Below are 14605 nucleotides of genomic sequence, written 5' to 3'. Positions count from 1 at the left end.
TGTTGTGGTCATTATCTTCTTAATGATGTAGCAAGCCATGCAATCTTTGCAGCCTATAAGTACCTATAAGTTTTAATTCTCTTTTAAATTAAAAGTTATAATAGTTAATACTTTTAATACAAGTTCACGTCCTCTTTAGAGACTTAAATGACTAGAGTGTGGAGGTATTTTTTTTTCATTTGGCTATATTTTGGAGATTTCTTTTTGGAATACCATCATCATCATCATCATCAATCATCATCATCATCATCAATCATCATCCTCATCTCGTAATCATCATCAGCATTGTATGGCAATGCATACAAATGATACAGCTTCGGATTTTGTCAACAACTTGACTCAAACCAAGTTTGTCAAATTGTCTTTGTACTGACTGAATGGAAGACTGAGCTAAGAAGGAGAATGAGGGAATGAATGTTACACTTCCATCATTCTTCTTCAAGTTTTTTCCCACCCAGGCACATTGAATTTAATACAATGTGCTACTCGTATGAATACCTTGATTGATTGACTCAGTGACTGAGGGAATAAGACAATGAATGAATACATGAATAAATGAATGAATGAATGAATGAATGAATGAATGAATGAATGAATGAATCAATGAATGAATCAATGAATGAATGGGCCCTGCCATGGCCAAATGGTAGGGCACTCGTCTAACATGCGGCTGACCCGGGTTCGATTCCTGGCCCGGGTCATTTGCCGGCCCTTCCCCGTCTCTCTCTCTCCCCACTCGTTTCCTGCCACCATCTTCACTGTCCTATCTTAAATTTAGTCATAAAGATAGAAAATACATTTTTAAAAAGAATGAATGAATGAGTACCTTAATGGGAGTGGCTCTTGCGCTGGAGCGTCTTCCCCCAGAGGCGTCCTCGCTGGCGGTGGTGGTGACTGTGTCTCTCCTCCTCACCCCCGCCCTGCTGGTGGAACCCGTGGGTGACGACCCGTCAACTCTACTGCCCCCCCGCTCCTCCCCACTCAGCCGGCTCACACTCAGCTCCGGCGTGTATCCCTCCTCACTACGCCGCCTGTTCACATCCAGCTCTGGCGTGTAACCCTCCACCTCCAGATGCAGATCCTCCACACCAGACGGGCTGATGGACACGGAGGCGTGCTCCGCCACCCACTGCCCCGTCCTCCGGCTGGCCCTGGAGTCGCCGCCACCACATCCCACGGCGGACCCTCCACGCTGGGCCACCCTCCCCAGGGTCAGCCCCAGCCCCAGGCCCAGGCCACCTCCACCCAGCCCCAGGGCATCGTGCTCGGGCTCCAGCTCCTCCGTGCTCTGGCTGTTGTGGATGCGCAGGCTTCCTCCGCTGGAGCTCCTGCCATTGGTGTGGACGAGGTTTAAGGCCTGGGTCCCTGTGAAGCGAAAATCGGGCCTGATCAGATCAGTCTTTGTGAGTAGGATACACAGTCGTCACTGCACCGCATACAGTATGTACACAGTGTAACTGAACATGAACATGAACATGAACAGTATGTCCACACATGAACAGAGGGCAGGATTGACAGCATCCATGACGCAATGTTCAGAGACGATACCAGGTGTGTTCTGAGGCTTCTTTCCAAAACGATCCTGTCTCCTGTCCCCCCTTGTGCTTGTGACCTCGTGGTGACGTCATTGACAACAGAAGTTTACTTCAATATCTGGCAAAAACGCAATTCAAATCTCATTTCCTGATTTGCAATCGGGATATTGAATGGGGGAAAACTTGGCTAGGTTGACAGCGGGGAAACTTGGCTTTCTGCACAGAGACGGGCGGCAGCAAAGCCTAGGCCACAAGCACAGGTTGAGGACGGGAGTCAGGATAATGGGAAGAACCCTGAGAGAGTAGAGAGAGAGGTTCCATTGGCCCATTGTTTCCGGGTTCTATTATTGGGGGGGAAATCCCCCTTTAGGCAGACCTAGGCAGACCTGAGGACTGTTCTATTCAATGCTAGGAGCATTATGACACGGCCCTTTAGGCAGACCGGAACCTGGTCATGTTAGGTGCCCATAGAAACCTATTATGTTGGCATATCTCTTAGGAGTGTGCAAAATAATAGTCATATCGATGCATCGCGATACTTACTCTCACGATACAATGTATCGATTCATGACAAGGTATCGTGATACTTATTTTCTCAATATACTTGCATGGATTCATTACAATTGATTATTTGATAACAATAAAATTCGATTTGCCACGGGTTATTTTGTTAAGTAGAGAATAGGTAATACTTCTGTTGTGATGTAAGCTCTCTCCCAGATGATAGAATGCTTAAATAGAATGAACTGACTTAAGAAAGCTACACAGCAACTGACAAATAAGCTGTATTTTACACATTTACTGAAGTAAATATCGCAATGCATCACAGTAGTACATGAATCGCAATGCATCGTGATAGAATCGCATTGTGGCATGTGTATCGTGATGCGCATCGAATCGTGAACCCTTTGCCAATACCCACCCCTAGTATCTCTATACTCTAGAATCTCTGGAAGAACCCTGAGACTATTGCCATGAATGGATGTGAGTGGATGGGATGGGATGGGAGTAAGTCTGTAGTTTGGTTTTACATTTTATGATCCATTGTGCTAATATGCTGTTTGTTCTATGCAATCACACCCCGTCAACTGCCCAAAACCATTTCCTCTTTTAATGAGACAATGATGGCTCATATTACTATCTCATCTTATGGAAATATTATAAAGCATATGTAAATAAAGTAAAAATGAACTGAAATTTGAGTTGGCCTAATCTTGCCCTCTACTCACACATGGTGGCCCTAGACCAAATGGTTTTCTGTCATACTCACTGTAACTTTGTACATTGTACACACACGCGCACCTTTCATTTATATCTTTTGAGGAGACAAAACACAATAATTTTTACTCTACTATAGGCTTCAAACCTATGATGATATGTAATAAAAGAAATCTTGAATTCTGAATTTTGTAACTAATGAATCCATTTTGCCCATTGCTGGTGATGATGATGTGATGATGTAACTGGGATGTGCGCGTACCACTGACTCTCCGGAGTCCTGTGCTTCCTGGGTGATCCAGTGACACGAGGCCCAAGGACAGTTCATGTTCCAGATCAAGGTCGTCTCGGCTGCCGGTGCCATCGTAGGCCCAGAGGCAGCGGCGAGGACCCCTTGCGCTCTCCCCACCGCCCTGACCCCTGACCCCAAGGGTATCGTCCGCTGAGTGACCTTTGCCCTGCAATGGCCTTGATGGACCCTGTTCATTCAGGAGCCTGTATGTACGTATGAAAACACAACCAACCAAACAACCACAAAAATTAGATACAAGGAGATTTAGTTTGTCAGCATTAACACAACTGTTAATCCAAGAGGACTTGTATACAAAAACTAATTTATAATCTATATAAAAGCTATATAAACACAATATTCCTATATTTTGTCACACAAAGCCATACAAAGCTCTTGAACAGGCAAATGAACACCCATTCAATTGAACATATTCACTCATTTAACATAGCATGCACGCACACACACACGCACGCACGCACGCACACACACACGCACGCACGCACACACACACACACACACAGATTGAGACAGGCTGTGGAGGGCTGCACAAAAACACAAGAGCCACTCAAAACTCAATCACACACCGCACAACCCAACTGACCTGAGCAGATTGAGGCTGAGGGCTTGCAGGGCCTTCCAGGAGTCTGCGATGCGCTTGAGGTCGCGTATGATGTGAACTCTGCCCTCCTCCGATGTCTTGGCCAGCACCGCCTGCCCCTGCTGCTCCGTCTGCTGCAGATGCTGCTCCTTCTCAGGGAACTCCCCCAGCACCCTCTGCAGGACAAACATGGGAATGACAACTAGATTATCATCTTTTTAAAATATTGCTTACACAATATTGCACAGAATGTATACAAAAGTGAAAGATGTGATGGTAGTGTTGCTGGCCAAAAAACAAGTGGTCAAATATACCATTAATATGTGACCACAGGGAGCAATATGTTGGCATCATATGTACACACAGTGGTGATGATGCTTCCGTGTACTTTTTTTGTAAATAGATTCAGTCATGGCAAGACGACATTTGTAAGGACAAGGATTTGTAGTTATATAATCAATTTCCAGTCTAAATTCAATTTGACAACGTTATGAAGCCTTTGGGCGCTGAAGGGGTGAACAGCATAAATGTGATGTCTTTTCAATTTTGTGTCCCGCTCGCTCCATACCCCATGGGCGTTGGCTAGCTGCTCTACGCTGCGACCCGCATAATGGGGTAAGTGTCTGGAAGCAACACAGCTCAAACTGATTGGCCAAAACATTTTCAAATGCACAACACACGACGCAGGGCAGGCATCGCTTCAGGAGATGCACGTCCCATTTCCTTCATTGAAAATATATTTTTTTATTTGTATCAAACATGTATATTTGTTTTTTAGTACAATGTGTGTGTTTAAATAAAATATTGTGTAGCTGCCTGCGCAGTTCTTGGGTGTTTGTGCCAAGAAGAAGAGACAAAAAAATCTGTTACGTATGGTTGACAAGTTGGAAAAAAGTAATTATGTCACAGTGACATGAAAACCATGACTTTTCTTTTGATGTGTGTAGGAACAGGCTGGCACAGAAGAATTGAGCTGGAATGGAGTGAAAGAAATCTTAGAGTTTTTGCCTTTGATGTGGCAAGATCCAGCGGGAGGGTTTTGTGCTTTAATCAGGTGAACAATGAAAAGGGGGAGGAGATGAATAGAGAAAGATAGAGAGAGAGAAGGGAAGAGTAGAGAGTGTCTATGCGAACACGAAAAACAAAAAAGAGAGGAGGAGGTGGCAAAGGTGAAGATTGTGGACTTGGGGATGAAAAGGGGGAAGAGATGAGTATAGAAAGATAGAGAGAGAGAGAAGGGAAGAGTAGAGAGGGTGTGAGAGAAGATGAAGAATGACAAAGAGAGAGGAAAGAGAAGAGAAAGGAGTGGAGAGTGTCCATGCTAACATGAAGAACGAAAAGAGAGGAGGTGAGGAGTTGAAAGAGAGGTGGAAAAAGTGAAGCTTGTGGACTTGGGCATGATGAAGAATGAAAATAGGGAGGAGATGAGAAAAGAGAACGAAAGAGGAGGTATAGTAAAACTGGAGAGGGTGGATGGTGGAGATGAAGTATGAAAAGAGGAGAGAGAGAGGAAGCGAAAGGGATAGGTGGCAAGAATAGAGAGGGTCTACGTGCAGATGAGGGGGAAGGGAAAAGTGCAGTGAGAGGAGTCAAAAGCGTAGAGGGTGGCCATGGGGATAATAATGAGATGAGAATGACAAGAGGCAGGAGGTGAGGAGAGAGAGAAAGAAAGAGGAGGGAGGGGAGGCAAAAGTGGAGTGGGTCTGCATGGAGATGAAAAGAGGGAGGTGTAGTGGAGGAGGAGTGTCGGATGGACATGGTGGTGGTGCTAAGAGATGGAGGGGGTTGAAATAAGGGGTGGTGGATAATGAAAAGACAGAGAGTCGAGAATGAAACGAGGGAGGAGGAGATATGGAGATTGAGAAGAGGGTGGAGCCAGGGCCGTAACCAGATATTTTCAAATACTGAGGTCAAATATTGCGTGCTGTACTGCATACTGTACATTTAGAGTGCTTCAAACACTTAAGTCAAACTCTTCAGTTTGTTTTCATTAATCACTGCCTTGAGGATAAATGGGGGTGGCGTATACAGACTGAATTTATCATTGTGGATCATATATTGATTTTCATCATAGATACATTTTACATTACTGAAAAAAAATACAGAGGACATGACCTCTGTGTCCTCAATGGTAGTTACAGCCATGGGTGGAGGTGATGGTGGAGCCTGAAGAGAGGGGAGAGTGGGAAATGAAAAGAGGAGGAGGAGGAGATATGGAGAATGAGAGGACTGCGAAGATGGTTCATCTGGAACGGAAGAAGAGTGGAAAATGAAAAGCGGGAGGAGATGATTGGAGAAGGTGGAGATGGTCGGATTGATTACACCCTCTCTTGCTGGCCAGTACATTGGGCTGGTTGGTACTGTGGTGGCCAGGCAGGGTCTTGTGGCAGAAGTCATGTATTAGATTTTGCATCAAAATTTCAAGCAAGGGAGAGATGCAACAGGCAAAATCATTTCTGTCTCTCAATTTAATTTGAATATGAAGTTAATTTTAAGTGTGAAGTAATTTCTCAATCTAATATTCTATTAAATTGTGTTTGAATAGTAATAACTACACTTTTGAAAAGTTTTGAAAATCATTACTGTGAGTCCATGGCTGGACTCAGTTGTCCTCAAACTTCCTTGTTTTGGGGATTCTGCTGCATTTGGGAAGTGAATGTACAGGTAGTCAGAGCAAATCCACGAGTCAGTTCTCCGCAGTCCACTCTTCGCCTGGTACACGGAACCACTCTAGTCGCTTCAAAGTATAATAAGGTATCTCAGCTTTGTGATGTCTATTATCCAAGTTCCTCACCCCGTCAGGGCTATGGAACCAAAGTGTAATGTAATGTGAAGACCGTACAGTAGAATACCTCAGCTTCCTGATGACGGTTCTCCGGGGGTTTCCCCTCTGTTGTATCTACAGAATAACTCTAGCTTCTCCCCAGTAAAATTTTAATACGAAAAGACGTGGTTTGGCACCACAGGTAGCGCGTTCAGGCCAACTGAGAACCATGCTGCAGCCCGTTCCCGCACCTAATCGTGAACCGGCCGTCGTGTTCACGCCACAGATATTAGCGTTCGCGAACCGGAAAGTTGGTTCGCAATGCGAACCGCAAAATACTTGTTTTTTCTCCGCGAACCGTGACGACATCGTGGCCGTCAGCTGTTCATCCGGTTAACACAGTCACGTGCAGAAAAAGGTTAGAGCCCGGTATGAACACGGGAGGTTCGCAGATAAGCACTTTAGTGCTGAAAGTAACAGGTGCGGGCACCGGCCCCGGCTCCGTTCTGGTCGGCCTGAAAGCCGTAACGGTGTACTCTCCATCGGGGCTACGGAACCAAAGAGTTATGTAAATATGAAGAAAACATACGGTACGGTACCTCAGCTTCTTGATGGCGGTTCTCCAGGGTCCACTCTCCATCGGGGCTGCGGAACCATTCCAGCTTCTGCCGCGTGACCGTCAGCCACCTCTCCACATTCAGCAGGCAGTCGTGGAACTCCTCATGTTCCACTACGTTCTCCTCACACTCGTTCACCCTCACCTTGAGAACACACAGACACAGACACACACACACCCACACCGACACAGACACACACACACACACACCCCCACACACACACACACACACACACACACACACACACACACACACACACACACACACACAGACACACACACACACACACACCCACACCAACACAGACACACACACACTTTAAAATGCATATTTAGACAAATTCATGACCTAAAACATGTATTTTGAATACACAGCCATGAGCGAAAGTGAACACACACATGCTTCGCTGTATCTCTTTCTGTCTATTTTCAGCACACACACACACACACACACACACACACACGCACACGCACACGCACACGCACACACACACACACACACACACACACACACACACACACACACACACACGCACACGCACGCACACGCACACGCACACGCACACGCACACGCGCACGCGCACACACGCACACTCATGCGCTTTACCCATGTGACTGCAATGAAACACAGTATCAAACGGCATCATTACCCTGACAGACTTGTAGAGTATTTTCCATTCAGCATACAGGCACTCAAACTTGGCTCTGTTGTTGGGGCTGGAAGCCACCAAGGTCTCGAGCGCCGTGATGTGAGCCTCACAATCCTCCAGGTCCCTCTTGAGCACCTGTGAAGGAGAAGAGAGAGAGAAAAAAAACACATTTTCAAGGTTATGCTTTCTCATTAAAAACTCCTGACAGGGATTTCACCTGAGAATGAGAGCCTTTTATAATCCTGTTCTTGAACCTCTTCTTTCACTCATGCGAAACTCTCCAGAGGGACACACACGTGACATTTCATGTCCACACGGACGGAAACGTTTCAACTGTTGAACTATTGACTCCAATTTAAAAAAACAGGATCCCAAGGAGCAGCCTTGATAACTGTATGTGTGAATATTCATGAGTGACTTTGAAAGAGGAGGAGCACAATAGCGGTTAAAACTTTTTAACAGAATGTTCTACATCTGTGATTAAGGCTTTGTCTAGAACGAGACAGAGTGATGGATGCGCTCCAAGTCAAATAATTACGTTTTCTTGTCTGTGCAAGAAGAACAATAACTGAATGAAGGAAAAATAATCACACTCGCAGAGCAAAGCACACTCAATCACAGTTGGATTGCATTGCATACTGTGCAAAATATTAAATACAAAAGGTAGGGACATTTTGCAATGTAAAGTACTGTATGTCTGAGGAAAGCATATATTATATACGTACATAAAGGTATTCCCAGGTATACACATACAGGTATTTACCCACCTATCTGCGATCCATCGATCTATGAAAATGGTAACTTTTTGCAGTTGATTTGAAGGGAAAACGCACAACAGGACTTATTTTAAAATGTTGTTTATTTGCTGCTTGTTCGAGAGGTGAAAGAAAGCCCGTTATTGTCAGTGCCCGTTTCTTTCTCCTATTGAACTTTGTGCAGTTCATCTCAGGAACCAAGAAACAAACAAACACATCCATCTTAATGGAAATAAACAAACAAATAAATGAAGATAAAAAATAGAGTCTGCAACACCAAGGCTCTTGTTATAGTTTTTTAAAATATCTGTTACGGTTTTTAATAATATGACATTTTGGGCAGCATGCCCTTCACCAGATGTCGTCATGTTAAAATCAAATAATGAGAGCGTTGGTGTTGCAGACTTGATTAGTTGGTTTTTTTCAGAGACGGTCTATTGGTTATTAGAACTAAGAAAATCTTTGGTTGTTCCTCTCACCCTGAGCTGGTCGCACTGGCTCTTCTTGGCCAGGATGTCTGGCTGTAGTGTACTGGCGGCCTGGTACTGCTCGTTGATGACGGCCAGCTTCTTACGGATGGACTCGTACGTGTCCCCAAAGTCCTTGGTTCGCGATATTAAGCCCTGCCAATATCACAACATTGAAGAAATATGAAAAGAAACTCAGGTAAACATGGAAAGAAAATACCATCAGTCCTTGGTTGCCAAGGCGATGTCAGACAAAATAAAGAATAAAGAAAATGCAATGAAGCAAACAAATGAAAGGAAAGAACACAGAAAAAACATCTGCAATCTTCAATCCTTGTGGTATTTCAAAAAGTACATTTATATGTCTACTTTTAATTACGTGGACTTTCTTCAACTCAATACCCATTACACTAGCACAGGTCTATAAAAACAAGACTTGTTAAGCTTTGAAGATAAGACTGATTCTCTAATTCGCCTACACTTTTAAGTCCGTGGATTTTATTTGGCAATTCCACTAACTATTAACTGCATCCAATGATGTTTTGGACATTAGAAAACATTTATCTTTCATATAATACAGAAAGTGTAGACATAGCATTATTTCCCTCAGCAAGAATGAATATTTAATACTGGTTTTGGGCGTTTTCATGCCGTCCTGTTTTCCAAATGTCAGATTCAGTCTTCATATTAGCATGTAAAGAAACTTGTTTTGCCCAAGACGATTGCAAATGTTGATTCACAGTAATCATCACAATATGACAAAACTGTCAGAAAGACCACTGTCCTTTCCATTATACATGAAATTTGCCATTTTGTGTGTGTCCACGAAAACTGTGTTAACCGTGTCACGCTCTGAAACCTCCTCCATAAATCAGTAATGGTTTGGTCTTAGGCCATACGAATAACATCACGTGATGTCATAACCTCTTTGGCAGGATACGGGAAGACTTTTTGGTAAATTTTGAGCTCCATCCTTCCATAATTTAATCCATTCTTTTTCATGTTCTCATAGCGGGAAAATTGCCTGTCAACAGTGTTATCAACATATTCATAAGAATCTGAATTAGAAATAACATGTAGAAAAACACAGATAAAGCATACAGATACATGAATTGATTAAGGTGTTGTGGTGGAACTTCTGAGGTCCTCAGTTAGCACAACACCATAAAAATGGCTGAAATGTCAACGGTGTTACCGTCAATGGTGTTACAATTAAGTATGACAGTCAGGGTTGCCAGATGAGGCTGATGATTTCCAGCCCAAAAAATAATCAAAATCCGCCCTAATTCTATTGATTTATATGGCAGTGGGAAGGTTTTTCTGATAGATGCCATTTTTACCCGCACACGGCCATCCTAAGCAGCCCAATTGGGCGGGAACCAGCCCAATCTGGCAACACTGATGACAGTTGAGGAGGAGTAAGCTTATGTTTTTGCCAATTTATATCCATATTGACAGACAAACAAACAAAATAATTTGTGTTCTAGGGAGATGGGTTTGTCTGCTCTGTTTTTTTCTCCTAAAAAAGTGCCGACTTGTTCCCCTGCACTGTTGACCGTAACACAGTTGAGTTACACCGTTGACTGTTTTGAAAGTGTTTTTGTGCTATTGATCCCTTATGTGTTGTAAAAATCCTATGAACATACACTAGGGATTATCTCTGGAGAAGGAAGTCTTGTGTAAGGAGGGTGACTATATTCAAATCAGACGTTACAGAGATTTATGATGAAAAATGTGTCAGTCTGTATCACACTGACTCATAAAATCCTACTTATGAAGCTCAACAATCACATTTTCTATATCGTTGCACAGATTAATAACAACATTAATGCTAAGGGACACAAGCACTTTCAAACATATATTGTTTCAACTCTGTAGTATTTTTATATATGTTTGAAATGACATAGTATTTGTCCATAACACTGTTGACAAAATAATTAAGCAAATGTTCGCTTTCATTAGAGTATTTATCAAATGATTTAAGATTAAGCTTGGCCATTTGTTTGTTTGGAAACTTAAATATATACACCATGTAAACATCTAGGTCATTTAGTTGAAAAAAAATACTGATAATTGACATTTTGCTTTTGCCAAAAGCGTAGGGAAATCGTAGAATCACTCATAAACATTCACAGGTGTGAGGGACTAATTGTTGACTTGAATACACAGTAATTTGCACACACGTACGTGCATATACACACGCACGCACCCACGCACACACACACCCAATAGAATCCCGTCCACCCACGCACTACAGCAGGTGTTTGCCGGTGGTTGACATAAAGGGAAAAGGATTTTGATAAAAAAAGGCTTCACAGCCAATCAAATTACACGCCTCGCTACTATGCACCTGCAGTGATTATTGGCTACTGAACCAGGCTCCATTTAGACTTCAAGCCTGACCCCACTGTGTCTACTTTGCATTTGAGGGTAGAATCAATGGCTCCCAACGATTCACTGAACACCAATATTGTGGGGACTTTCAGTTGTGCAATCGAGAGGAACGATTATATGGGTTACAGAGTCACTGTGGGTAGTAATGATCACGTCTGCACGTTTGACCTCAAGAGGCAGAGAGGTAATGACTACCCATGCTTCTATTCAACTGACTTGCACTTGTTATAAGGATTGATCTTTATTCAGGTCAGATTTGTATGAGCACTCTGAGACATCATGTACATTTTTCAACTGTTCCAGATAGAGATTAGAGATAAAGACTTAAAAATAAGGGATGCATAAAAAGCATATTAACAGTTAAGTAATGATGAATAAAACATTAACTTTTTTTGTTAATGAATGAGAAATGTTATGTTACTGTTTTATAGCTAAGGTTTTTATTTATTTATTTATTTATTTTTAAACCTTTTTTATATATGAATAAAAAAAACAATCTGTTTAAAGTGTCTTGTGCAAGGGGGCCCATGCCCTATCCCTCTCCCTCTAGCCAAGCACAATAAACATGTCCCCTTTCAGCCCTCTGGCGCCCTGGGGGGGGTTTCTCATTGTGCTGAAAAGAGATGAGGATGATGAAGGTCCGCAACAGTGCTCAATGCTCCCAAACGTTTTCAGATGCTTAGTCCGTCATCACAGTGTAACATTGTGCCAATAAATGGTTAGGAACATTGACCAGTGTTGAGGAGCTTCTATCATTTCTTTTTCTTTTTCTTGTTCATTTCTTTTCGGCTTCTGTGTGATGTTCCATCTGGTTTCTTTTCAGGTTCTCTCTGTTCTGTCCTTTTGGATTTCTCACTGTGCAGCCACGTAATTCACGTAATTCACAAAAGCCTCAGTATAAAAAAATTGTGCTGTAGATAAGTGCACTCCGTTCAGTTGATCCATCAGCAGGGCAGGTAGACCATGTAGGTGGGTACCATGGTGATGGAAGAAAGACATGACACGCAGTAGGTTACTTTTGACAGGCAGTCGTGATGACTTTGAAAAGTTCTGTACTCTCAGGCTTAGAATTACAGTATTCAGTATACAGCGTCGTGCTCTCCCTCCAAGATGTGACGTAAGTACAGTAGGTTACTTTTGACATTGTAGGATGTACTGAAAAAATGGTTCCTGATAAGGTCCCAGAGTTAGTCAAACTCTTACTAAGTGCCCTAGGAAAGTAACTGGCATTGCAGTTCTGTGTTCTCTCAGCCAAATGAATAATTTGGAATGCTCAGAGTTCAGACTGCACTTCTGAAGTGTTCCAAAATAGATTCCACACATGTCAGTATGCATTTCCTAGCTACCATCTACACGGTTAAATGGACTCTTTGCTCTACTTCAAATCTTCAAAAACACAACTTGTTTTCTACAAAAACATTTCTACAAAGTAAATCAAAAGCTCCTTTTGAACTAGACAAACTTCACAGTATGTGCCATAAGCCACAAACAACTGGCAGACTCGCTATTACTATTTCGTTCACATAGACGGGTGACCTCAGGTCATGCAGTCTGCTGCGGTCCTGGAGGTGTCTGAAACCGAGTGGCCATTGTACCAGAGTTTGGATTATAGGTGCCAATACAATGTATTACCTTCACTGTGAGAGGGAAAAGCATATAATGAAGGATTGATGATGTTCAGAACTACAGGAGCAGGTTTCAGACACACAAGGACAGACAGCTGAAAAGCCTTCTGAGTGTGCAAGTGAGAATATGGCTCGCTTCCCGCGCCTACGCTTGTCACTTTGCCAACGCTTCAGGTGCTCGTCTGTTACTTCCATCAGATGACAGTGTGTACCAGAGGCACCATATGCTCTCCTATTAGGTGTATATCACCCACACACGCATACGGGTACACACAAACAGGTACTCACACACACACATGTACTCAGACATGTACTCACACAAGGGAAAAAAAACAAGTAAGCGGCACGCACCGCACGCAGGCAGGCTGGCACGCACGCACGCAGGCAGGCAGGCAGGCAGGCAGGCACGCACACACACCCTCAGTAGGCCTATGTGGCCATGAACGTGCACAAAAGGCATTTCAAGCTTTCAGACATGGCAGACAAAAGTACAATGACATTGAAGATAAAAAATGCAGTGTCTGTGTTTTATAGGCGACACCCACCCACCCCCTGCCTGTGTCTCTACGTAGCTATAATTGAAGAAGAAGAGCAGAAACGGCATCATCATGTCCCAGTGCTTCACAATAGCCAGTCAACTCCCTCCCCAGGGGGACTATGGCAAGGCAATTTCCCAGAGCAATACTACAGTACTTAGATAACACCCCATCCTCTACAGATGCTGAATTGCTTCTTTCTACCTACCTTAAAAAAGAAATAATACTGTAAATACAATTCTTTTCAGCCATTGGCTGATAAGGTGGGACTTGTATCAGTATGACACAGTATGGTACAATTGATGCAGGTCACAGAATGTTGATCAATCAATGTAGGGTACTGAAAACGGATAAGTATCCTATGCACTAGCCTATGACTAGGTGCTGGTGATGTGCAGTCATACGTAATACTTTAAAAACTCTGACTTTTCTGACTAAGCGAATGATTACAATCCTGTCAGGACCATATCAGCCAAGAAACACAAGAGAATATTCTGAATGAATTTCTGTTATTGTTGAAAGCTATGAATTACGTCTGTCCGTATTGCTCTGTTCAGAGGAGTGAGGTACCCTGATTTCCATGAGCACCATGAAAAAGCAGCAAGTCAGGGAACAGCAGCAGCATGTTAGATGATTCTTGCCTGAGCAGGGAAGGGAGAGAGATACATAGATATCCTCCATGAACCGAGTAAGCAACATGTCAAGAGAGAACATGCCATGAGTCATACACGACAATGTGGAGCAGGGGAGGCGATGGTTAGCAAAAAGCAAGCAGCATACGGTAGAATGGGGGGAAAAGGAAGTTTTAGAGGGCTTGCTGAAGGTACGTGGCCAATCGCTAGCAAAGACCAGTTCCTCTACCATAGTCTGGCCAGAACTAATGTTGACACTTGATCTTCTGTAAGAGCAGGCCAGGTACTGTATACCCACTGACAGACTGGCAGAACTTACTTTGACTTACTTTATGTTTATTAATTTTTTTTTAAATGTAATAAACTTTATTTTTTGGAGCTTATTCCGCAGTGTGCAGACCTACCTTCTTCAAAGGGACTTGAAAACACCCTGTCAATGCTACAACACATCTACATCTACACAAGGGGGATGCTACAGCACATGCACACTAATAAATACCTAATCATGCATTACAGGCATTGA

At 43.2% G+C, this 14605-nt stretch overlaps 1 protein-coding gene across 1 annotated transcript in view; it reads right to left on the bottom strand.

Annotated features, from left to right (window-relative positions):
* The window catches only part of syne3 (spectrin repeat containing, nuclear envelope family member 3), a 76717-nt gene that overhangs the window by 23498 nt on the left and 38614 nt on the right, over window positions 1–14605 (bottom strand). The window contains exons 12-17 of the mRNA XM_063183931.1: window positions 8908–9051; window positions 7674–7808; window positions 7007–7168; window positions 3647–3819; window positions 3016–3248; window positions 827–1365 (exon numbers count right to left, since the gene is read on the bottom strand). Of these exons, the coding sequence (XP_063040001.1) occupies window positions 827–1365; window positions 3016–3248; window positions 3647–3819; window positions 7007–7168; window positions 7674–7808; window positions 8908–9051 (1386 nt within the window). The remainder of the gene's footprint in view (window positions 1–826; window positions 1366–3015; window positions 3249–3646; window positions 3820–7006; window positions 7169–7673; window positions 7809–8907; window positions 9052–14605) is intronic.

The sequence above is a fragment of the Engraulis encrasicolus genome, chromosome 19 (genome assembly GCF_034702125.1).
Source record: "Engraulis encrasicolus isolate BLACKSEA-1 chromosome 19, IST_EnEncr_1.0, whole genome shotgun sequence".
NCBI lineage: Eukaryota > Metazoa > Chordata > Actinopteri > Clupeiformes > Engraulidae > Engraulis > Engraulis encrasicolus.
Note: the sequence above shows the minus strand (reverse complement) of the source record. Positions and strands in the feature narration are given on the sequence as shown.